At 40.1% G+C, this 23,873-nt stretch overlaps 1 protein-coding gene across 1 annotated transcript; it reads left to right on the top strand.

Moving 5' to 3' along the window:
• Nucleotides 1-4,716: 4,716 nt before the first annotated feature.
• On the top strand, nucleotides 4,717-23,349 carry IMMP1L (inner mitochondrial membrane peptidase subunit 1; the record flags this gene model as incomplete). Its single annotated transcript, XM_079537097.1, has 5 exons — nucleotides 4,717-4,821; nucleotides 5,493-5,581; nucleotides 6,679-6,805; nucleotides 18,729-18,839; nucleotides 23,281-23,349. The coding sequence occupies 5 exons, from the start codon at nucleotides 4,717-4,719 to the stop codon at nucleotides 23,347-23,349; spliced, it is 501 nt and encodes a 166-aa protein (XP_079393223.1).
• Nucleotides 23,350-23,873: the final 524 nt, after the last annotated feature.

Below are 23,873 nucleotides of genomic sequence, written 5' to 3'. Positions count from 1 at the left end.
TCCCATGCAATATAGTCTGCATTATGAAGAGTAAGTTTATGAAGATTGATGCCATACATGTGTGTGTATTTAGAATTTCTTAATTAAAAGGCAGTCTGGGAAAACCATCAAGTAACTTGCAGGATTATATCAGTGACAAGCACTCGATTTGGTTTTCTTCTCTTCAGGTAACTTGAAAATGTAAATACTACTTTTTTTTTTTTTTTGAATATGTGTTTTCTTTCTCCTGTTTTTTGTAGCTTTCTTATGCACAGTTCGCATACTTCACTAGAAGGTGTTGCTTGTAACTGGGAAGTACTGATGAAGAAATACACTAAGATTATTTATTACAGTTTTATGCTAAAATTGGTCTTTTTTTTTTGCTTTTGCATTTCTCAACTGTTTAACAATACCTTCTCTGATTCAGTATTTGTGTTAAGATCTCATACTGCGTGATTTCTGTGCTAATAAACCACCACGGAGTACTCTTCAGTGATAACATTCTAATCTGGAACCAACAGTGGGGCTAAGAGGAAGACACTTGTATCTCTTCCTAAATGCTTTTGTCGATGGTGTATGTAAATAGATGGCTTTGTTTTACATGAAGGGCTTTTTGTTGCTGCTGCTTGTAATGATAGATATTTTAAGTAAACATCCTCTGAATTTCTTAGTGCATAGGGAAATAATTTCCTGCTCTTCCACTCACTGCTTCGGATAGAGATGCCTGCATCCTTGTGGAAGCTGTCAGCACTGGGAAGTGCACGCAGCACGTGAGCCATGGAGAGCTTTGGTTTCTGTAGGGTCATGGATCTCGAGTACCTGGTGCGAATACGGGACTCGGAACGCTTTGTTGTAGTTAATTAGCATGCATTTGATGTCTTTATGTCTGTTGATATTTCAAGAAGGTAAACTTTTTTGAAATTGGAGGTAAATGAATGTGGCACAGAACAGAGTTGTTTGACTCTCAGGACATGGACATGGTGTATTTTTCTCATTCACCAGCAAAGGGACTGGGCTGTCTGTCAGAGCTTTGGCACCTGTGTCCTAACGCTGATGTCGTTACAGGAGAAAGTTAAGTGAGTATTTCAGCATTCCTCAGAGGCTCAGATTTGCCAGGTATGGCCACACTCTTGTTCTGTTTGGATTTTGCTCTTCAGCAAAGATGGGCACAGAGAGTTGCAGAGAAAAACAGAAGTCCTGGAACATATCTGACCACTGACGCAGCATTTTGTGCAGGGTTGCTGAGGTTCCTCCCCAAGGCAAAGAGAATCAGTGAGAACTGCCTGCAGTCTGTTGTGAAAAATTGCTCATTCTCACGTAGGTAGTCTGTAGTTGTTGAGCACGAGAGGATTGCATTATGTGAACTTATGCTTACAGACCACGTTATTTATCAGCTTGAGATCAGTAGATGAAGGAGTGTTTGTTGGAGACAAAGATTCAGTGCCTAGTGGAGGTGATGTGGAAGGAGAATCTCCTCCTCCAGAATGTTACACAAGGATTTTCAGATTTGCCAGACTGAATCCAGAGCAACTTCTCCAGCAAAACAACAGCTGAAAATACAAGTCGGGTTCTGCTTGCCCCCTGCATGGAAAGGTTATTTAAAATGGTGTCTCGTTCTGCTTTAGATGTTTGAAAACCTCCAACAGGTTAAACTATTTTATATTTATTACACTGCATATCTGATACAGGAAGAATCTTTCCAATGAACACCTTTCATGTTCCTAGCACATTTTGGATTAATTTCATGCCGAAGTTTTAAAGATAGCTGTATTAAATGTCAGCTCCAGTGTAAGCCTTTAAATGGCCTCGCCAGCGTGCGTTCTCTCTGCTCTTTCTGCTTCGGGTTTTGTGGACTTTTTAAAAAAATAAATAGTGATCTCGGAGTATCATTTGGGGAAAAACACAGTGTGAGTTCTGGGGTTGTGTTTTATGAAGAAAGGTGTCTGGTTAGGAGGATAGAATGCAGTCACAGAGTTTCTGTTAGCTGAGGGAAGATCGATCAACTATCACTAAGTGTTCTGTAAAAATTCAGAACTTACTATTGCATAAATCAAAGGTGACTGGAAGTTTTTTCTTACAGTGAAAAAAATCCACTTGATAACAAGCCCAATAATTTATTTAGCCACATTTTCATTGGCTATGACTTTGGCTTTCTTGTACTGAAAGTTTTGGCACTAGATGCTAACCTATGCCACCAGTTATCTGGAAATGACCAATCTGCTCATCGACTTCCTAATTTTATTATGTACACAGTTAATTGTAATCCAGGATCGCAGCAAACAAGACGTTAATTTCTAGAGAATCTACCCGCATTTCACTCGGAGCGTGATTGTTACCAAAGCAAAGAATACAAAGAGAATAACATTTGTGCTATCCTCACAGGAGCTGTCAATAAAAGATGTAATAGGGGATTTAGGAATCTGGAAATGGCCAACTAATTTATGTGAATCTATTTTATTTCAGCTAGAAAGACCAAGCTCTGCCTCGTCTGCACTGCATATTGCAGAGCACAGGCTGTCTATAGAAAACCAGGCGGCTGCATATGGATAGTCCCTTGATATCATTCACTTGCTGTGTAATCTTATTATGCAAAGTTCTAATCTTCACCTAGAATGAATGCCTCTGGGTCAGAATATAGTCATATCAGGGTTTTTGAGGTCATGTTTTGTGATCCTTAGCTTATTCTTCTAAGTAGGGCTGGGATTTAAAGAGTATTCCCTAGACGCTAGCAGAGATAGATGGTAAAACCTGCTGCCTTTTTGGAAGACAAGACCAACATGAGGTCCCTGGTAGGATTAAACTTGATTTGTAGCTGTAGGATTTTTTAACAGATGTATTATTGGACAGGGAATAGGGGGCCACCAGCACAGCGAAATTGGATCACGATTGGCATTCTCAGGGAGTCCGCTGGCTGCTAAAACAGCAGCTGCATGTGGATTTGACTTCTTTCAGGTGAAGCGACTTCCAGTCATTTGGAAAGGATGGGATGAAAAGGAACCTTGGTGATAATTTTGATGTCTGCAAGATTTAGTACCAATGTAATGGGATTATCGGTAACACCTTCGCTGCAGAAAAAGCCACCTGGCGCTATAACTGGCAGCAACTGCGAACTAATCCTTTCCCATCTCTTGGATGTCATTCATGAGGCTCCAAGTGATTTCTACCCTGCTAGCTGTGATTAATTTTATAAACAAACAAACAAAAAACCACAATGACGGAAGCCTAGACCATGTAAGGAGAAGGGAACAGAAGAGAACAGTAATTAGATTTTGCTTTTTATTTGCTGCAGGGGAAAAGCTCTATAGTTATTGTAAAAAAAAAAAACAAGCAAATTGTATTGTGTGATAAATGTGTGTAACTTTTTGTCATCCATTTAAAAAAAATAATAACCTATTTTCATTAGAAAAATAATGTTTCAGCGTAAGGTTTTTAGCTACCTACTGTGTAAGTAGTAGTTAGTACCTGGAGGTAATTACAGCAGGTTTTATGGCAATAATTCTGTGATAAGGATGCTCATATGGCACATCCGGGAAGTTTTGAAGGGGGCTGTGACTTAAATCATTTGTTTTATTGTCCTTTATGGCCATATTGTATGGTGGAGGTGCCTGCCGACAGGACTTGGTAGTGAAATGAATTGTGTGATGTGGAAAGCAATTCAGGCATTTAGCATTTAGTTTTCAAACAATGCCATATTGATAGTTTTCTAGAATAGCTGTTGTTTAATGATTGCTTGGAACCTACTGGGTTTTGGTTGTGTTTTTTGTTTTGTTTTGTCTGAAGTAATCTTGTTAGTTTCAAACTGTATAATCTGTATTGTATGTGTGCCCTAATTTGAAATTGCACGTCACTTTCCTGAGGAGTGGTAGAAGCTGAGGCTTATTAGGAGCTAAGAATTTGTCTCTACTGCCATAGCCATCTGATAAACCCAGGCGTTTCAGAAAGTCCCTTGTGCCACACCTGTATGCCAGGATAGTGAAATCCTTGTCTCTTGGATTAGGACTTTTATTTCATACCAAATGCACACTGCACTGAGTCTTTGAGAGTCCACTAGTTGGAAAGTGGGGAGGGCAGTGCTGGAGATGTCTTCACTTCTTTGCTATCCTCTTGGTTTCCTGCCATGGCAGCTGCAGTCATAGGTAGAGCCCCACTCCGTTGGGTTTCAGTTCACTCTAGCACTCAGATATTTCTCCAATTTGCTGGTGGTTGAAGGAAAGTAGTGGTGTAAGTTGTGCTGTCTTCACGTGATTAATCCCACAATGTGGGGATTGCAGCTCCCCAGCATCCGTTCAGCTCCACAGTCCTGCGGAGGGGAGGATGTTCCCATAGTTGACAAGTGGCTGCAAATTTGGGTAGAAGTCCATTTGTGTAGCTGAGTCAGCAAACCGTTGTCAACATTCCCTCCCCATTAATTTCTGTGGCCTTGCTATGTGTTTTTTGTTTTGCTCGTGGTTCCTTTGTTTCTTTCAGCTCCCACTCAACTGCATCTCGCTGACTTGCTGGGAGGGGCAGTCGGTTGTACACATGGGAGTGCCTGCATTGGTCAATAAAAACCCGATAGCGTTTCATCTCTTCTCATGGGCCTGATTGGTTTTAGTTGCTGTTCTTCTAAGAGCACTGTGCATTCGTTGTTAGATGCAAAAGATGGCTTTATGAATGCTACACTGCTTGCTGTCAAATGAACGATGTTCTTCTGTTTTACTGTAGACCAGAGCCAGCTGAGCCACGTAGCGCCGTGCCATGTTTCGCAATGCCCTAAGAAAAACCTTTCGATTTCTCGGGTATGCTGTGCAGTATGGCTGCGTAGCACACTGTGCCTTTGAGTACCTTGGAGGAATTGTTGTGGTAACTTTCCATTTTTATGACTTTAAAAGATAGAACAACTGTAATACTAAACCTGTTATATTTCAGAATGCTGTTATTTCGGTTTTCTTCATTTTTAAATTTTTTTTTTCTAAGTGTGTTCAGTAAAAATAAAATCAAAAAGCTCAGCTTTTTGGACAAGTTAGTCCTTCAGGCATCGCTGAAGCAAATGGGAAGCAATATGAGTAAGCATTTTGCAGAGAGTACATTCTTTCAGAAAGGCCAGAGTAGCAAAATCCCAACTCTGCAGATTTCCGGACATTTTATGCTACTCCTCCCTTCCCCAGATATTGCTGCTGGAGATAATGGGTTTGGCTGAGGGCTCCTACTGCAGCTCTCGTGATGCTTCTCTTCACAGAGGCTGAAAACAAAGGGGTGGTGCTGCTTCCAATCTGTAGAAAAGGTGCTGAGATGTGTACCCAGGAAGCCATTGCACCCAGCACAGTGCAGGACCGGTTCTGAGCTAAAAGAGCTGTAACAGGGAATCTGGAGGCTGTCCTTCCTGCTTAAATATTAAATGTCCCACCTGAGGGTTTAATTGTTCCTTATATTACACCTTTTGTAATTTATTAGCAAATAATTGAAGACACATGTATTTTAGTTAACGGCAGTTGACAAATAGTAATTTTTTCTCATTTATTTTTAATTTTCAGTGTTCTGGACCTTCAATGGAGCCAACAATTCAAAATTCTGATATTGTCTTTTCGGAGAACCTTAGCCGACACTTTTATTCCATTCGGAAGTATGCTCCTTTGTTGAGACTGCATTTTACAGTTAGTTTGCCAGAGCTTCTCATTAACCACTTTCTATCCATCCTTTATTTTTCATACATTCTTCAGCATCTGGATTGTATTTTTTCGTACATCTCCTCTCGTGTCTGATGAAAGACAAAGCAATGGGCAAACACTATCCGTCTTCCCAAACTTACTTGTCAGAACTCATTTAGGATGCAGTCATAGAATCACAGAATAGAATCATTGCAGTTGAAAAAAGTCTCCAAGATCATCTTGCCCAGCTGTCCACCTCCTCCACCTCCTACCAATGATGCCCACTAAACCCTGTTCCTCAGTACCACATCTACGTGTCTTGAACACCTCCAGGGATGGTGACTCAACCACCTCCGTGGGCAGTGCCACCCACCTCCCGTTCCAGTGCCTTACCACTCAAGTCCATTTCACTTCTCCATCTTTGTCCAAGAAAACAGAAATTCCCTCTTCCCTCCCTTTATTTTCCCTAACGCTTTTTTTGTTTGAATATAACTTCTCCTCCTAAGTAATTTGGACTTACTTTTAAATCAAGCTGTGGGTTTTGCTGTGCCCAGATAGACCATTCAGTAACTTTTCTAACAGCCTAAGTGCAGTTTATCAAATGTCATTATGTCGTAGAGCACAGGCCCTTGCCCCTTTCGTTGTGGACCATTTCTCTGTACAATGTCATGTGTATAACTGGGGCAAAAGATCCTGCAAAGTCAGACATCTGGAGTTCTGCTGAAACATTTGTAAATGACGTATAGAAATTTGGAATCTCTTCCATATGTAAGTAACAACAGGCTCAAGTGAATAGGCATTCATTTCATCAGAGCATTTTCAATTAAAATGCAGGCCTAAATGTTTTGTAAACAAATAGCAAAGCCTCCAAATGTGCTTGCATTACACCTCAGTGTAACGTGTGTCACTGAGAACACCAAGATGTGACTAGAGTTTTGAGCAGAAAGAACTGTCTTTCAGTGTATGGGAGTATTTTTGGAGTATGTGCATTGATACACGTCTTCAACCAGACATTCTATACTTAGTGTTCTCATTTGTTTGTGTTTGTCTGTTTCTGTTTTTTCCCTCCCAGAGGAGATATTGTAATTGTGAAAAGCCCAACTGACCCCAAATCAAATATCTGTAAAAGAGTAATTGGCTTGGAAGGGGATAAAGTCTGCACAAGCAACCCTTCAGATTTCCTTAAGACTCACAGCTTTGTAAGTATGAGAGTTTCTTGATTTGTAAATTAACGATGACATAAGCAAGCCTTGTAGTCTGTGAAGGATTTGCAGTATCTTATTATCATAAATCATACAGTATGATGTCAATGAATTATTCTGTGCATTCAGTAAAATGTAAACCTTGTTTATGGCAAGCTGCCCTTCTCAGTGTCTTTTGCCTCGGTAGGAAGTATAGGCAGGCCATATGACCTTTGTTTAGGTCCTCTTCCACAAGGAGTACTTTAGAAATCTCTGAGTGTAGTACAGCACAGATGACAGACTTGGGATTGGCTTTAAGGCAAAAGTGTTTCTACATTTTTAATGATAGGAAGTGAAATTTTGTCTTTGCAATACCTTTGAGGATTTTGCTTTCAAAATTAATGTATCTATATGTTTCAGTGTAACAGAATTTAACTTCTGAGTACAGTTAGAGAAGTACTGCTTTAACTAACTAGCCAAAAAAATTCAGGTAAACAAGATGAAATAGAACAGAAGCAAAAATTCTTAATGCTGACTTGCCCTTATGCAAATAGACTTAAAAGAAGTTTGGAAAGATCTGAGAGTAAAGATTTTCAGCAACTTGTTAGGCTATCATTAGTAGAATCATCAGAAATCATAATCACAGAGAAAAATGTAGCTTTTTCCCTAAAGCACACTTGGCTGTTTCCTCTGCTCAGTACCTGGTGGTGGAAATACTGGGTTTTGCACAGCTTCTTGCAGCCAGCTATGGTTTGTGATGGCTGAATCCTTTATGAGTTTAGCTACCCAAGAGTGCCAGCTTCACCAGCATCCCTTCAGGCACTGTTGCTGTGTGTGTATTGGGCATTTCAGGTAGTTTTTAGTTGAAGTGGAGGCTGCATATACCAAAATCAATGTCAACACTGTGTATAGATTCAGTGTCTGGGTTTAGTCAAGGCATGGGACCAGAAAACAAAGATAGGATTGATACCGTGCTCCAAAGGGCTCAATTTGATATTTCTTTCATTCCAGTGTTGAGGCAGTACTTTTCAGGCGCCTGACTCTAACCTGTCCTGGTAAGCAACAGTACCAGTGTCAGTGACTCATTCTCCATTACATTTTGAAGGGGAGGACTGTTGATTTTGTTGTTTTTTTTCCCCATAAATCCAACTGCTTTAATGTTGAGCAACGAAAAGAAATTAAAAAGCCCCACCCCCTTTCTTACTGAGTTGAAGACATTTTCTGGTTCCTCTGCAGTAGTAATTCAGGAGAATTTCCCAGAAAGGAAAGACCTGAATGGAAGCCTGCATTCCATGTATGCTGACAGAGGCGAGGTGAACTTCTGTGAACATTTTGTTCCCCTCTTGTCTTAGTCCTGAAAAGGAATGCAGGAAAGGCTTGTACTTAACAGGATGCGAGCCTTTCTGGAAACCCTGTGGTAATGAAATGAACATCCAGTGGAGGAATTTCTGCCACAGGTATAACTTTTCTTGTCACGGTTTTCATATAAAGTGTTGGGAGAATGAGCAGATGAGGAACACATCCATTTCCTGTTTTCCTGTGAATGTTTTTCACAAAGTCAACGTGTACAGGTCCAGGAAAGAAGTGATTGCGCTTTCTGAGTTGTGGCATCATAACTTGTAACTAGGGGAGAGAGGATCCAGATGGAAGTACGTAAGTTTGTTAATGCAGATCTGTTTTCCTCATATCCTTAATGGTTGCCAGACAGGTGAATCTTCCCATCTGTTCAGGAGGCACTTACTTTATGCAAGAGAGTATTTTCAACAGCGATATCTGCACTTTATGTTCATAAATTGCACTGGATTATTCACTTGGCAGTTCTGTTCTTGCTGAGGGAGGAGAAGCAGTACGTATCCACGCTGAGGTAATGGTCGAACCAAATCCCTATTTCAGCGGAGCAGCAACGCGGCGCGCTTCGAATTCAAGCACCAAATTCTTCAAAGCAAATAGCAGCAGCAGTCGTAGAGAGACCTTGCTGTTTGTTTTGCTGCTCCCTCTTTGAGGAGAGTTAATCTGCGTTGGGTCTGGAGAAGGAGATTGCGGGAGCTCCGAGGAAAGGTTTTGGCTGGGCTCCCGAATGGCCGGCAGCGCCGCCTGCGGTGTCCGGCTGTGGCAGAGATGCGGGCACACTTTGAGAGACCAGAAACTGTCATGAGTTCTGTTGTTTGTAGCGGGCTACTAATTGCTTCTTTTAATGAGAAATCTCTGAGTGATGCTTGAATGTGCTGACTCAAAAATGTTTAAGGTCAGAGGATTGTTTGGTTTTATTATGGTGAACTGCCCAGCCTTTCTCGACTGACTTGTCTCTTGTTTTGGGGAGTGATAGTGAATGGATGTTGTCATGCTTGCAAGCTTATGGCAGCAAAGTAAACACAAAGTATGAGATGCGTGAAGTATTACTGAATTAGGCAGTTCTTACCTCAGCTTTGTCCTGTGCTGGTGTTTGGCACCCAGTAGCTGGGTATGAGGAGTTAGCTGGTTACTGGAGATGCCAGATGAATGGCAGTGTAACAAGTGAAAGCACAGAGCAGCTGCTTGTCTCAGCACTAAGGAGAGTCCTTATGCTCACGTATGATCCTATCAGCAGGAAATTTTCATGCTTAGAAATGCTACAGTAGTTGATTCCCAGGCTTCCTGGTACAGTCAGATCCTGCTTCCACCCACGTTTCATCCATGAGTACACTTCTCAGGATGGCTTCTGTGACAGGTGAATGGAGAACTGTGTATGCTCTCTGTCAAGCAGTTACACAGACGAAATCCTGCCTTGAGAAAGAACTCAAATAGATACCTGTAATTTAAAAACAGCAAACAAACCAAACATAAAAATAAAGCCACAACAAAGCCCACCAAGTAAAACCCACAGAAATAAACAGCAGCAAACAAAACTTCAAAACCATTCCAAACTATAGAAAGAAAGAAAAGTAAAATGTCCTATTTCAGTTGTGTAAGTTGTTCTGAAAAGAAGAAACTCAGTAGACTAGAAATGCAGTAGAACATGGTACAGTAGAACAGTGATGTGAACATCCTTCTGATGGTATAAAAAGATTTCTACTGCCATGGCTAGCCAAAGAAATGTCATATGGGAAAAAATATTGTGGGTCTGCACTAAGTGTAAGGATGCACCGAAAACCTGGCTCTGATGGACTCACTGTTGGACTGCAAAGTGATGGAACTATTCCCAAGCATTGAACCCATTAGTACAAAATAATGGTGTGCTTAAATTAAAATAGAAGTAAACTAAGAGTGCTGCTTTGGGCCCTGTATGGCACGTGATGCTTCCTTTGTATGTTACAGGTTAGAGCTTAGAGCAGAATAATAATGGGAGAAGTGATGCTATTTGGATGAGGAGAAGAGTTAGGTTCTTTTTTTTCCATATGCTCTTAAACACTTTAAAATGTAGGAAAGAGGAATTTTTCTTTTCCTTGCCCCTCTTATTAGGATTTGGTGTGGAATGTGTAGGCTGGCAATTTTTCTGGGTTCTTTTGAGATTTTGTGCATATTGCTGGTGTTCATACATATCAAGTATATTTAATGCAGTAGACTTTTAAGAATGCATAACGTGTTTTTGCTGTATCAGAAGAGATATGGTCGGAACTGAAAGAGTAAACAACTAATTTAATTAATGTGGTATTCAAACCTGATTTCAATTATTTAAAAGTGTTTTTGCAGACTTATTCATTTAATCATAAAATGTAAATAACAAGGGTTAGAAATTATTAAATCACAGCAAAACTCTGAAATGGTCCTAAAATTGTTTCGAAAGGCTAATTTTCATATTTGTGTTTTCTATTTCCTGTTTTTAAAAGTCTAACGCAGGCCAAGGTTTATAATTCAGATTGAGTATCTCATTTTATTATTTGAATTTATTTTAATGCCATTTACTTTAGCTTTAATTTCTTTAGTACCATATGTTCTTGTGCTGCGGCTCCTATTTACAGATTGAAAAAGTGAGGGGCAAGTCATCAGATTAAAGCAGCCTGTATGTCGTAAACCAGCAATATGGTAAGCTTTCGTGTCACTTAAACAGAAGTAGTACCTAATAATGTCACTTAATACAGCTAGGGTCTGTAAATAAGGAACCGCCTTTTGCAAGTCATGGTGATAAAAAGCTGAGATACAAATCCATATCTCAGCAACACTCTGCTAGTAATCAATCTCAACACAGCACTAATGCTGTGAGACTAGCTGATGTGGGGGAAGTGTGTTTACCTTGTGCTAAAATAAGGTTCATTGCGGAGATGGCATCTCCTCATCCTGTGGTTAACTCTAGAGCTAACATAATTCTGAAGATAATGCATCTTACTGTGTTTGCAGACCAGAGAAGTGGTCTTATGCAGTGCTATTAGCTCTTACACAGTCCTTGTCAAATGCTGGAAGGATACTGTATGGGTTCTGAGAATAGCGTCCTGTTAACAAAAACGACACAGTATGTTAATCTCTGTGCTGTGCTGCAGAAAGTGGCTGGGCAACTGAAGGGGCAGGTTGGTATTTCAGAGAGCTCAGTTCCATTCTCTTTAAAATATAAATAATAAATAAGTATAACAGAAGAGATGCTGTAAATGAAGCAGCCATTGTGCTATCTGTCTGGTGGGAAACTAGAACTGATTTTGCACATTCACTTAGTTTGTGGCTTTGTTGAGTTTGCAGATCCCTCCATATCCCACCATGACTAGAGCTATCTTGAATCATCTGAGTAGTCATTTTAATCAAAAAACTGACTTGCCGAAATGAAAATTCCCCAGAGAAAAGAAAGAATACTATTAATCCTTTCAACAGTATTTCCAGGCTTTCTTCTGCTTAAGCAGATCAGTCTATTTACTCCCGCCGTTTTGTTTTTGATACCTCAGGAGCGTACGAGTGGCCCTTCTGATCTGACACAGCAGTGTAGCTCAGGAAGGGAGCAGCAGCAAGGGCTCAGCGAGTCGCCACCAAGCTCCCTGACGTCTCAAACGTCTCTTTCTTCTCCACAGCCCTGCACCAGGTCAGCTGCTCTGAATGCAGGTGGCCACACCAGGGCAGGAGTATTGCCCAGGCCCCGACACAGCCCGGTTCTTCTGTTCAGCCAGTCCATTCCTAGGGGAAACCATAATAAGATCTGTTTGATTTGAGGGCACGTTGTTTCAGGATCACCGATTTCTGAATTTGCAGCACTGTGTGCTTTTCCTCTGTGGAACACAGTCTTTGCTGTACTGGTTAGTTCGTGTTGGACCCACACGATTCTCTGATTGCATTATTCCTCTCATCTAAATCCAGTAATAACTTCTAGGAAGCTGTGCAGGATGATGAGAGCTACTAATCAGGGGCTCACTGAAGATTTGGAGTGCAAGCTTTAGTCTGCCTACATTGTGTTTGTGTCTGAGCTGAGGCTTTTCTGACTCCCTTAAATGATGGAGATCACGCAGAGGCCTTAGGCAGACCAGCCAAAATTCAGATCATGCCTCATGGAACAAGGAGAAGGTGCCTGTAAGATCCCTTAGCCCTGCTTAGAGCATTTATAGGTCTTTGTTGCTACCAGGCTTCAGGCTTCTTAACTAGATCGCTGCATTACAGGGAAGCATTTACCAGCAATGGCAGCGTGGTCTGTGTTGCAACCATAAGTTCTGGTTGGGCTTTGAACCAGGAGGTTTTTTTTCTTGAAGCTGTACTTTAAGGTAACTGATTTCCATCCTTCTTAATGGTTGCTGGTGAGAACAGTCTATGCAAAAGTAAAAAAATTATCTTTACCATATTTGTGATCTTTTTTTTTTTCCCCAAGATATTGTCAGGAGAGGTAATAGTGGTCTGGACTAATGAATCCTTGAAATAGCTTTTCTGAAATAGCTTTTATGCTGATTTGGATCAGCATAATTAACAATAAGCCCCGCATCTGAATATGAAATGAGAGTACATCAGAGGTAAAGCAAACAGTACATGCAAGTGTTCAAACAGTTATTTACCACAAGCAAGATATTTGCTAGAGCCAAAAAGTGAAACTGATAGAGGACGTATTTTGTCTTCATTTAACTGGCACAGGCATTTCTGATCTGAAAATGTTTATGACCTTCCCCATAGAGTACGTAGTGCAGTGTTGGACAGTCCCAAAATAAGAGCCCAGGAGCTACCTGTGTATTACATGAAATTTAGAAGAGCAACAATGGAAACAAAAAGCCAAACCTATTCAAATAACCAATGCTTTGCCAAATTACTGCAACAGCTTCTCAAAGTTGTTTATTAAGGAACACTCCGCATGTCTGCAGGATAGAGAAAAATGCTTTAAATTAAAATCTGAGTTAGCATACCTTGGCTTCTTCATATAAAGTTTCCCTGTAGTATATGTTGACATTGCCACCATTGAAGGTTAAGTGATTTTAATATTGGTTATAATCTATTTCAAAACCTAAAAGTAGATGAGTCTCCATATCATACCTCTTTAATGTTTTTATGTTAAAAGGAACAGTTTTTAATGTTCAGAATGAGTCTGTATTTCATCACAGTGAATTTAATATCTGTAGAGAACCATATTCGTGTTTCATTGTCATCTGGACAAGGTCGTAATGAATTCTTTTTTATATACTATATAAACAACCCGAGCTAAGTACACAGTATGTCTTATGCATAAGCAGCTTAAAGCACTCAGTAAGTAAAAGGAAATCACTAAGGGCGAATTCATTTAAGAAGTGTTAAATTGTAAGTCATTCACCTTCTTATTATGCTTAGTTGAGAGATGCTGATTTAAGATCACCTGCACTTTCAGACTTCCACTGAAGTTGCTGCCATTTTGTAGCTTTTGTCAGCATGAGAAAGTTAAAGAGACATGTAGAAGCTTAACACTGAGTTTGAAAATGCTGTGCTAATTAATGTCACTGGCTTTTATGGACGTGGTGACTGTATCTTAAAGTGCGTTTTTGATAAGCTTGAAGAAATGGTGTATTTGGATCATTAAAAAACAGCATCTGCTAAGTATTATTCACTCTTAGCTACGTGTTAATAAATAAAGGATTAAGGAAAGTTATGTGAGATTCTAAGTATCAAGTGAGAAAACTCGACTCTTGCATTTCTGTGCTGCATCTTTTATCCCAAATAGATGCAATTTACTTAAATAAGGCAATTTAATCAGTATTTAGTAAATTTGTCACTTGATATTGTAGATTCTTTCATCATATTTCACTTTAATCAAGAAAGGTAACACCTGTGGTTTATTCACAAAAGCTTCTTTTGTTAAATGAACACCCGCAGGCCATGAAGCAATTACATTTGTTGCTTCTACCAAAGTAGGAGGCACTTAAATAGACCTTAGTAGGGACAGATGAGAACTTACAGACTTTATTCTTTTGTCCGGCACTGAGATTAGTTCTTATCACAGCTCAAGAAGGAAGCCTCTGAACTGAAAAGAAAAGATGGGAATGATTTAGTTCTTCTGAGGTTTAAAACTCTGATATTGCTGGAGGTGATGTGAATACCTGTGAACTTATAAGAGTTCAAGCTTCATCTGCTCCCAGCTGACTGTACGTACTGGTGTTCTTTGGCACACACACTGCTCGGAATTCCAAAATGAGAGACTGTGAGAGATTCATGTTTATAATTCTTCACTTGTTCATTACAAATCTGTTTATCCATCTTTGGGATCCCCCAAAATACTCCCTCACGACCCCCAGACCAAAAAAGAAGAAAACACAGTAGCAGGAATTTCATTTAGATGGTGATTTTTATTTTTTTTGGGGGGGAGGGAAGGGTGAGGAGGGGGGACAGATTTTATGATTTCCTCTCTTACTTGCAGTGTCTTGGTTTTCTGGTGTTGCAGTAAACACCGTGTCTGTTTCATCCCCTGGTTCTGCAGTGAGTGAGATTTATCCGAACTGAAACACTATAAGCCACCAATAAAAGCTGGGCTCCTCTGAATGATTATTTTGCCCTTCTGCTCTATCTGCTCCTGTAGTAGGGCCCTCACAGCCCTGGGAGGGAGAAGAGGAAGAGGCATGTGTCTAATCAGCGTCCGTATTCTCATGCATATAAGCTGCACCTCAGATAACCGGTTCTCCCTTGGAGCTGTTGTTCCTTGAAAATAAATCCTCAGATAATCTGCACAAAACCAGAGGCACTGGGGCTACCGAGGCAAAGGCAGGCTGCGGGAGATCAGAGGGAGCGTGGTTTGGATGGACCTGTGCTGCTGTGGGATTGCTGCTTTGTCATGCAAGCCACCAGTTCTGTGAAAATTCAGTTGTCAGGCTTGTGGGACCTGGGCTTCTTAGAGCTGGCCCGTGTGTGATGTCTAAAATACCATCCAGCTGGGCTGAATGCTTTTGGCGTTCTTGGCAATACTTCTGAAAACATTACTGTATTCACAATGTGCTGCTGCGTAGCGATGGTAACTGGTATTTCTTACAGTCCATCACCTGTAAACACCAAAATGCAACAGTGTTGTGAATTGTCAAGTGAGCGGCTTTCCCACTGTCAAAAAAAGGAGTAGCAGCCCGTCAGTGTATAAAACCAAAAGTGCAAGTGTTGCAGCCAATTCTCTTTTCCGTTGCTTACATGTGTATCATGTCACCTGTGTTTGGTTTAACATTTTCAAGTAATCTGTATGATTCCTGTACTCCTCATCTTAATTCCAGGTTGTAGTGAGGTGCCTGGGTGATGGACAGGCATCGTACAAAGCTATTGTACTGCAGTATCTCTAGATTAATCCTACATGTGACAGTACAGATTTAGAGGTGTATGGCCCTGTCATACTTCAATGGGAAACTACGAAAGTTACCAGAAAAGGTGAAATTCAGGATTTAGGTACATTCTTCATTGCAGACGTTCTATCTGAAATGAAAACTATGAACATCTTATTTAGGTAATTAATTAGTAATTATTAGTCATGTTAGAAGTAGTAAGTGGTATACCAAAGATGGCAAAAGTTTTTGTGCTTTTTTTCTTTAATTTTTTTTTTTTAAAGCTTTTTTGGACTTTGGGTGCATGGAAGATGGGAAGGTCTAGAAGCAGGCCATTAAGTAGAACAGGAGCTGTAGGCTCCTGTGTATGAAACGGTAGCATTTTACAAGAAGTGATGTGCTCTTAGAAATGTGAAATGTTAATGAGAGTTTGCTGCCTTATTTCATTAAAAAAGTTTCCTTTTGTGGTAATTCATGATTCTCTTCTTGTGCAATTGCTGAGATAGACAGTCTCTCAAAATGACAGTAGTTTGGTGGTCTGTAATTCTGGAAGTTGCTGGGCATGAGATGTTTGCATTGCACCTGAAAAGCAGAGCCTTGTGTAAGGTGTGGGCACAGTGAGTGCTCCAGGTGGGTGCACTGCTCATAAGCAGATGGACATCCAGCTACCCTAACTATTGCTGCTGGACATTCTGCACTGACTTCATCTCACAAATCTTGAGGGAAATAGGAATGGCAGCACATTCTCAGAGACCTGTCAGAAATTGTTGGCCTACGTAGCTGCGTGTGCTTTGCAGGTCATTTGTATCTGGACAGATTCTTCTTTAAAAAATGACTTAGTGGTAATTTTTTTAAATAATCACTTGTGTAGCTTCCTTTGCCTTTTTCCTAGGTTAGCCTTTAAATTAATATGACTGATGATGCTAGCTCTGCATTGCTACTACACATCCTCAGTAAGTTTATGTTTGAACTAAGAATTCCTTTACAATGCAACAGTTAAAATGTTTTTTAAGATTTAAATTACGTTCACATTTTACTCCTCTCTGATGTTGTGGTTCAAACTCATTGCTCTTTAATTGGATTATATTGTGTGTTTTGTAAAAAGATCTGTCTGTACAAATTTTTTATGATGAAGGTGAATCTGTTTTCAGCCTCAAGGCTGGCTTGGTAGCAGCACTGTTTCTACGTACTGGTATACTTTCTGTGAAGGGCAGGTAATGATGGACCAAAGTGTTGTTTTGTGATGGAGACATCAATCACTTCTGTTAGCTCTGACATGAGGAAAACAGTACCACAGAGAACTTGAAGATGCCATGCGGGCTGCAGGTTTTAATTCATCATTACTGCAAGCTCGATTTGCAACTGCTGCATAAAAAGAGAGGTGGGTGCACTCGGCTGAGAAGTACCAAGGTGCTTTGGACCTACTTACCTGACTAGGTAGAAGGAAGAAGACCCAAATGGAAGCCATCTCCCAACTTACTGCAAACTGACCCTTTTGTCCTGCTAACGTAGCCGGACTCCTCTGCGTCTGCTAACAATGGACAAATCAACCATACTTTTCCAGCTCCAGCAGAACAAGGCAGTCCTTTACACAGGTGACTGTGGAAGAAGACAGCAGCAGCAGGTTTCAAAAAGGCTTAAGCATTCCTGGTCAGCAGCTCCGCATACAGATTCTAGTGTGAGTAGGCAGGGATTTACGCTCTGACACGCCTGACGCACGTATCCCAGACACTAGAGAAATATGGAGAGATGGACAGACTCGCATATGCTTTTCTTGATCAGCATCTTTTTATGCCACTGTTGGAAACAAACCAAACTACTGGTTCTCAGTCAGTATGTTAAACATTTGCCACAGCTCAACAAAAGGACAGCTGGATAGGTTGCCACCCTCAGCTCCTAGGCAGGCAGGAACATGGCTAAGCAAAGAGCCAAAAAAGGCCTACTGAAAGATAAGATTGCCAGTATTCCCTGGCCAGATACCTATAAGTACCACTGGTTACAGTTCATCCTGTTTTCCTCAAATGCTTATGAAAGGGACTTGGTTTTAGTCTTAATGGTTTACATCCAAGCTTTACTGGAGTGGTATTTCAGTCTTTACAGTCTGTTATCCTAAAATTCTGCATACGTAGATGACTGTATTTAAGAGACTGTGGGTCTTGTTTCTAAAATATTAATGTTGACAGTACTCAGACTGTTTTTCTTGAGGTCTGTGATTCTCGTTTCTCTGTATTTTGCTCTGAATTCTGGGCATAGTAACATTCCATGTACGTATTTGGTTTTGGAAAAATGCCCATTACCTTTAAAATCCATGTCAAATACTGTCTAGATGGGGAATGTGTTGCTACTTTTAATTTTTCAGGCTGCTGTAGAATTTTGGAAAGATTAGAAAACCAATTACTAAATGTTTTATTTGGTAACTTGTAAGAGGTTATCTATACCTAAAGCGTTTCCTACAAAAGTCAAAGTAGGGGCATATTTTCTGAGCAGAAATCTGAGTTTAAGACAAATCATGGTGACTTTTTCACTTATGGAAGCTTTGTACTCTTACCTAGCTAACGAACACAGCTATGTTGCTGTTTCTCATTTTGTCATCGGGTCAGTCACTGAATGCCGTTCTTCTACGGTCTGTAATGCAGTTAAGGCATAATATATATAGGCAATGAAAGGTCTTTGTCATATAGTATAAGGTCACCATCATTAATTTTCAAATTATAAAAAGGGATTTGCTGTTTTGTGATCATCATTATTGCAATATAATGTGTTGTGGATTCTGCCTGCGCATAGAATGAACTGTGATCTTAATTAGAACTTTGACAAGCCTACTCCGATAAAATGATGAGATTATTCGTAATTGATGTCACAATCAATTACCAGTTAGTTCATCATGAATCTACTAACAGGTCTAGCCTTGGTGCTGGCCCCAGGATGTTGATGAGTGTGTGGCTGCCCTGTTCATGCTGTTACTGCGACAGGAGGGCAGATTTTCAGTCAACATCCTAATGACCTCTTTTGAAGTCTATTAAATTAATGACCCTGTCACATTGGTCTAACCTCTTACATCTTCATTTTGGATTTTTTGTTGCAAACCATTGTTTTTTGAGAACATGATAGAACAGATACTTCAGAGCACTCCCTCTCATCCCTCCAAATCTGGCACTGTGTCTTATTAGATAAAATAAAAAGTAGTTTATTATACAGTCATGAAATATAGAAAGCAGAAATTAGGCTACGTAAGGCAAACCGTATGCAATACCTTTCTGTTCCTTTTTCTCTTTACAATTCAATTCAATCCTGCTTAATCATAGGTGCCTAAAGGACACGTTTGGTTAGAAGGTGATAATCTGAGGAACTCTACAGATTCCAGGTGCTATGGACCTGTTCCTTATGGACTGATAAGAGGACGCATTTGTTTTAAGGTATTTATAGTACCTAAAATATTTGCATTAATATATGTGTAATGCATGTTTCTTGGGCACTAAACTTGCTGCCTTAAGTGTCTGACCAAAGCAGACCTGAAGGAGAGCTCAAACACACTGGACACTTGCTGTAGGGGGGTAACATAACAATGTTTTGAGGTTCAGTGGGAATTCTTGAGCAAGGATTTGGTTTTTGAGAATCCTGCTTTGAGCAGTCACTGCCTTTAAGAACTGACAATTATTCTGCAAGCAAAACCAAACTGTATACAAATATACACACACTGCTGCATGAAAAGTATACTCCATCCTTAATGTGATTTTTGCTTTTGCAAAACGGTGAAGGGCTGCTTCCTACTTTTGTGTTGTTGTAGCTTGAGAAATGTACTTCCGTCATGGAAAAACCAAAGGTGGAGGTCCTAGGACCTGCATACATAGCTTAGACTTGTGGACTGGCCTTGCTAACTCTGTGGAAAAGCTTTAACAGTGAAGTCAAATCTGTGCTACTGCAATCATCCTCCACTTCTATACTAAAAAACCAAAAACTCTTGAATATTGTATATTCTTCTCCTTCGTCTCCTTCGTCTGTTTCAGCAAGTCTAAGGCTTTATTTCGCACTAAGCTACCTTTTCATGTTGTCTGCATTATTAATTTAACCATTTACCAAGAAGAAGGAACTAAAACAATCTCCTCACCATAACAATTCTAACAGGAGAGGGAGAGCGTACTGTATGGACTTACGGGCTAGCTTTTCAAGAGCTAGACTTGAAATGGTATCATTCAGAACAATTATTTTGAAAACTATTCTCCATGTATTGCACAACAAACACAGATGTTTAATTTGTGTCGTATTATGTGTGGGGAGCAGGTTACATACACAGAACTTTGTTAAATTAGAAATATTTACAGTCTTTATGAAGGCAACTTGGGACCTTTCAAATAATGAACAAAAAAATGTTGCAGTTCCTGAATGTGGTCTCATAACTGCTCACGACCACCATTATGTTTGGTCTGACCTGTGTTCTTTATAGATAGCATTTGCTTTGAGCTCTTCCCCAGTCTCTGTTAAGGGTTCCTTCTTCCTTCTCTGCACTGTTTGCCTCGTCACTACCCCAGTGCAAAAACTGGTTCTAAATAAGGCTACTCTTCTGAATAAAGTCTTAGCTTGGATTATTAACTGTCAGAATGCAGATGATGCTAATATACTGACCGACCTCCTAACGGGAATCTGGCATTTGTCATCAAATAAATAAATAATCTCCAACCGATGTGCTACTTTACAAAAAGTGGTGTTAACTGCTTTAAGGAGACTATTAGTAAATAATGGCTATATCAGTAACCTATGTTGTGTGGACAGCCGTAATTTTTCACGTTATCCCTCCACAGCAATAGATTTGTGTTCAGCTTCAGTGCCACCAAGCAAGATGTCTGAGAGGCTTTAAATGAGGTGACATGACTGAATTCTAAGTTGAGGAAGCAGTCAATGACCTTGTAAAATGAATGGAACTTACACTACGGACATTACGTACCAAAGTGCTGTAGAACTCAGAATATTATCTGTTTAAAAAGAGTATGCAATCAGTTGATTCTTTATTAAAATAATCTTTTCTTCTTTTTAAACATTTTTATAACAGTTATTACATGGTGCGAATAGGCTAGTGATTATTAACATTTTAATGAGATTTAAGCAAGAACGAGTTTATTCTTCAGAAGTCTGTTTATAGTTTGAGTTGTTTATGGTGATTCACATCAGACTACATCTAGCTATTGTACGTTGCCATTGATCATTACAGTAAAAGGCCAGTAAAAGCACAGTAAAAAAGAATATAGCTGTTCCGCATGGTTGTAGCCAAGAAAATATGGTATGATAAATGTTTGGCATCATGAAAATCTCTTACTGTCTTGAGAACAGAAGCTTAACTTGGTTTATCTTACAGTGGAAAGAATTAACCTTTATCTGTGAAGTTTAGACCTATGGTTCCCAGTGTTGGTGCACCAGCTTTTAACTCAGAGGGAAGTAAATGATACTTGAATACATTTGTCTTGTTTCATTCCTTCCAGCATATCAACTGCAGTTTTAATAGTTAAGCTCATTGCATAAAAAGGCCACTGAAAGATAAATAGATGCATTTGCAGTAAAACCCCACCGAGGGGAGGACTCCCTTCTTTGGAAAAGCATGAGTTCTGTCTATCCTACACAGGGCAGCCTGTGCATTCCCTGGACATACGCTTCGTGTCAGAGCTAGACTTGCTGAGTATCTTCAAAAGAGCTAGTTATCCCCATTTATGCCCCATCCATCAGATCAGATTTATGTTGGCCAAACCAAAGGGGGCAAAAGGAAATAGCCACTAATTGGACTAGCCAGTTTGAACCAACAAGTCAGAGTCAACTCCTGTTGGAAATTATTACACGCAATGGCATGTCTTTGTTTCACACGGAATCTTGTTCCACCTTCTTTCCAGCTGGAAGCAGTGTTTCAGATTTCTCTCCTGCATGCAAACTAGACAAACCATTATTTTCTTTCTAACTCTACCACTATTACTGTGATGAATTTGTAACTGTATCATCAAACAATATTTAAAACGCTTCTGATTGCTGTCACTGAAAGCAAGTCAAGTTGCAGAAGGTGTGATTTAAGTTGTCTGAAATTGTATTTGTATAGTAGTGCATGGCTTCTCTCCTCTGGGCCTTTACTCGGATGCGTTTGCACTTGTAATATGGAATATTGCTACCTCCTTTTGCTCTTGTCTGCTCTGAGGCCAAGCAAGGACATGACAGCCAGCCTGCAGCCAGCGTAGGTCTTTCTGCAAAACTTTGCACTGTTTAGCTTTACTGCTCGCCAAACTCACAGATAGCCTTCTGTTACTCTTTCATAACGCTCTGTACTTCTGCAGAACTTAAATTAGCTCACTGGTCAGTGTGCATGTAGAGACGTGTATTTCTGTCTGTCAGCAGATGCTCCTCATGATCTTCCCTAGCTGCATGTGCTAGAAAAAGACGTGTGTGTTCAAAGATACTTGTTCAACAGAGCTTTAAGCCATTTTCAGATCCAGAGAACTCAATATCCAGGCAATAACTCATCCTTGTATTTTCTCAGGGCCTAGGTACAATCTAATTGAGTTGTTGCAACTTAACCAGTGCTAGAAGGGGCCTGATGGATGCAAGTTCATCCAAGCTTCCAGCAGTGCACTGTCTAAATGTAGTAGTAAGTTGATGCTGTTCCTTCCTTCTCAGTCTCTCATTCTTACCTGCCTTCGCCTCTTCTGTAATATAGCAGTAATACTGAGGACAAGTCACAGAGACTGAGATACTGAACCTTGGCACTGTGCTTCCCCTTGCAAGCAGAAAAAAATACTTCATGCAGAATGCAGTGAGGCTCCTTCTGTGCTGTGGATATTCCATAAATTCAGTTGAATAGGAATTTACTCTTCCTGACTGCATACCTTCCTTAAGATCAAATCTGAAGGAAAGATGAACAAGATAAACATCATACTAACAGATGTTTTGGGAACAAGATAGCACATCATCTTTCTGTGTTTAGGTTGCTTTATTTGAGCAGGGGCTGTGAGATTTTTATAGGATTAGAGCCACAACAGAACGTTCATTCTTCAGCACTGCCTCTTTGCCTTCTTTCTGCTGATCTCCCAGTGCTATCTTTGAAAGAACATGGAGTGAAAAGAGAGGCAGTCAGAGGAGACACTGTAAAAGACTATTCTTGATTTCACATTATCTTTTTTGCATCCAGGACCAGCCAGCCTACATGTAATTAGTGACTATGTGTAAGAAAGTTCTCCTGGGAGCATTGAGTAGTATAAACATCTGTGAACATCTGAGTTCCTTCTTGTGAGCATCGCTCTGACACTTGTGCTTGTACATGATTCTGATTTGTGCTCTTTCCACTGTCACATTCTCAGAGGGGCCCCTTGGTTGAGGGCACTTCCTGGCAGCAGGCACCCCTCCCCTCTGTACCTTTTTGCATGGTATGAGCTTACCTGTAAGCCCATGGAATTCTTTGTTCAAGCTTCAGTGTACTTCAGATGCTCATCTTAAAAGTACCAATGTGTACCTCACAGAAACACTTTCACTGAGAGGTAACGGTCATGCTATTTTCCTCTCCTAGATGAATCAGATATATATATCATGTCTTTTAAGTTAACAGTTGAAATTAGAAAATATTTTCTAGGAATGTATTTCTTTCCAAGGCTAAAAAAAAAATATTGTGCTTTGGGAGCTCTCCGTAGGAAGGTATGCTGTCTGTTAAATAATGTTGTCTCCAGCCACTACAGAATTAGGATTTCTCCTGGTATACAGTAAATATTCCTCACACAGGTGGGAGGTTTCAATCCTTGTGTTATAAAAATGATTCAGGTTATGAAAACTTCCAACAATTACAAATGAAAGTACCGAACTTTGAGTTGTGATAAAAATCTCGTTATTTTACAGATATGGCCTCTGAATGACTTTGGATTTCTACGTGCAAGCCCCAACGGCCATAGATTTCTTGATGACTGAAAGAATTAAATGACTGTTGCCAGCTTGCAAAATATTTTCTACTGAAACTAATGGAATTATTTTTGTTTAGAATAAACACAAGTGTTGCTTGACAAGGATGTCTCTTCTTTCTGCGATTATATCAACTTTAAAGTGCTTTCTTTAAACTGCTGTCATCATCAACGGTGATATGCCTCTTCTTTTGTTTCCTCTGGCTGCTTACAGTAAGTGCTGGATTTATGAAAAAAAGTTTTGAATTTTACTAGAAGGCAAAGGTAACTCTGACTGTGAACAAGCAATGAAGAAGGCGATGCGTCACACAGCCAGAGCCACACACAGGCTATACCTACATCAGCAAGTACTGTGGCGTGCTAGGGCTTAAACAGAAAAGCTGTGGATCTGATACCCATTTACTCGTATGTGTTTTGTAGGATTTTCCTTGAGCTCGCTCCACGTTGACCCAGCATGCATGCCCAGTAGGAGTCGTATAAGGAATGAAGCCTGCATTTGTTCAGATGATGGATGGAGTCAGTAGAACAGTACAC

The sequence above is a fragment of the Tetrao urogallus genome (assembly GCF_951394365.1).
Source record: "Tetrao urogallus genome assembly, chromosome: 6".
NCBI lineage: Eukaryota > Metazoa > Chordata > Aves > Galliformes > Phasianidae > Tetrao > Tetrao urogallus.
Note: the sequence above shows the minus strand (reverse complement) of the source record. Positions and strands in the feature narration are given on the sequence as shown.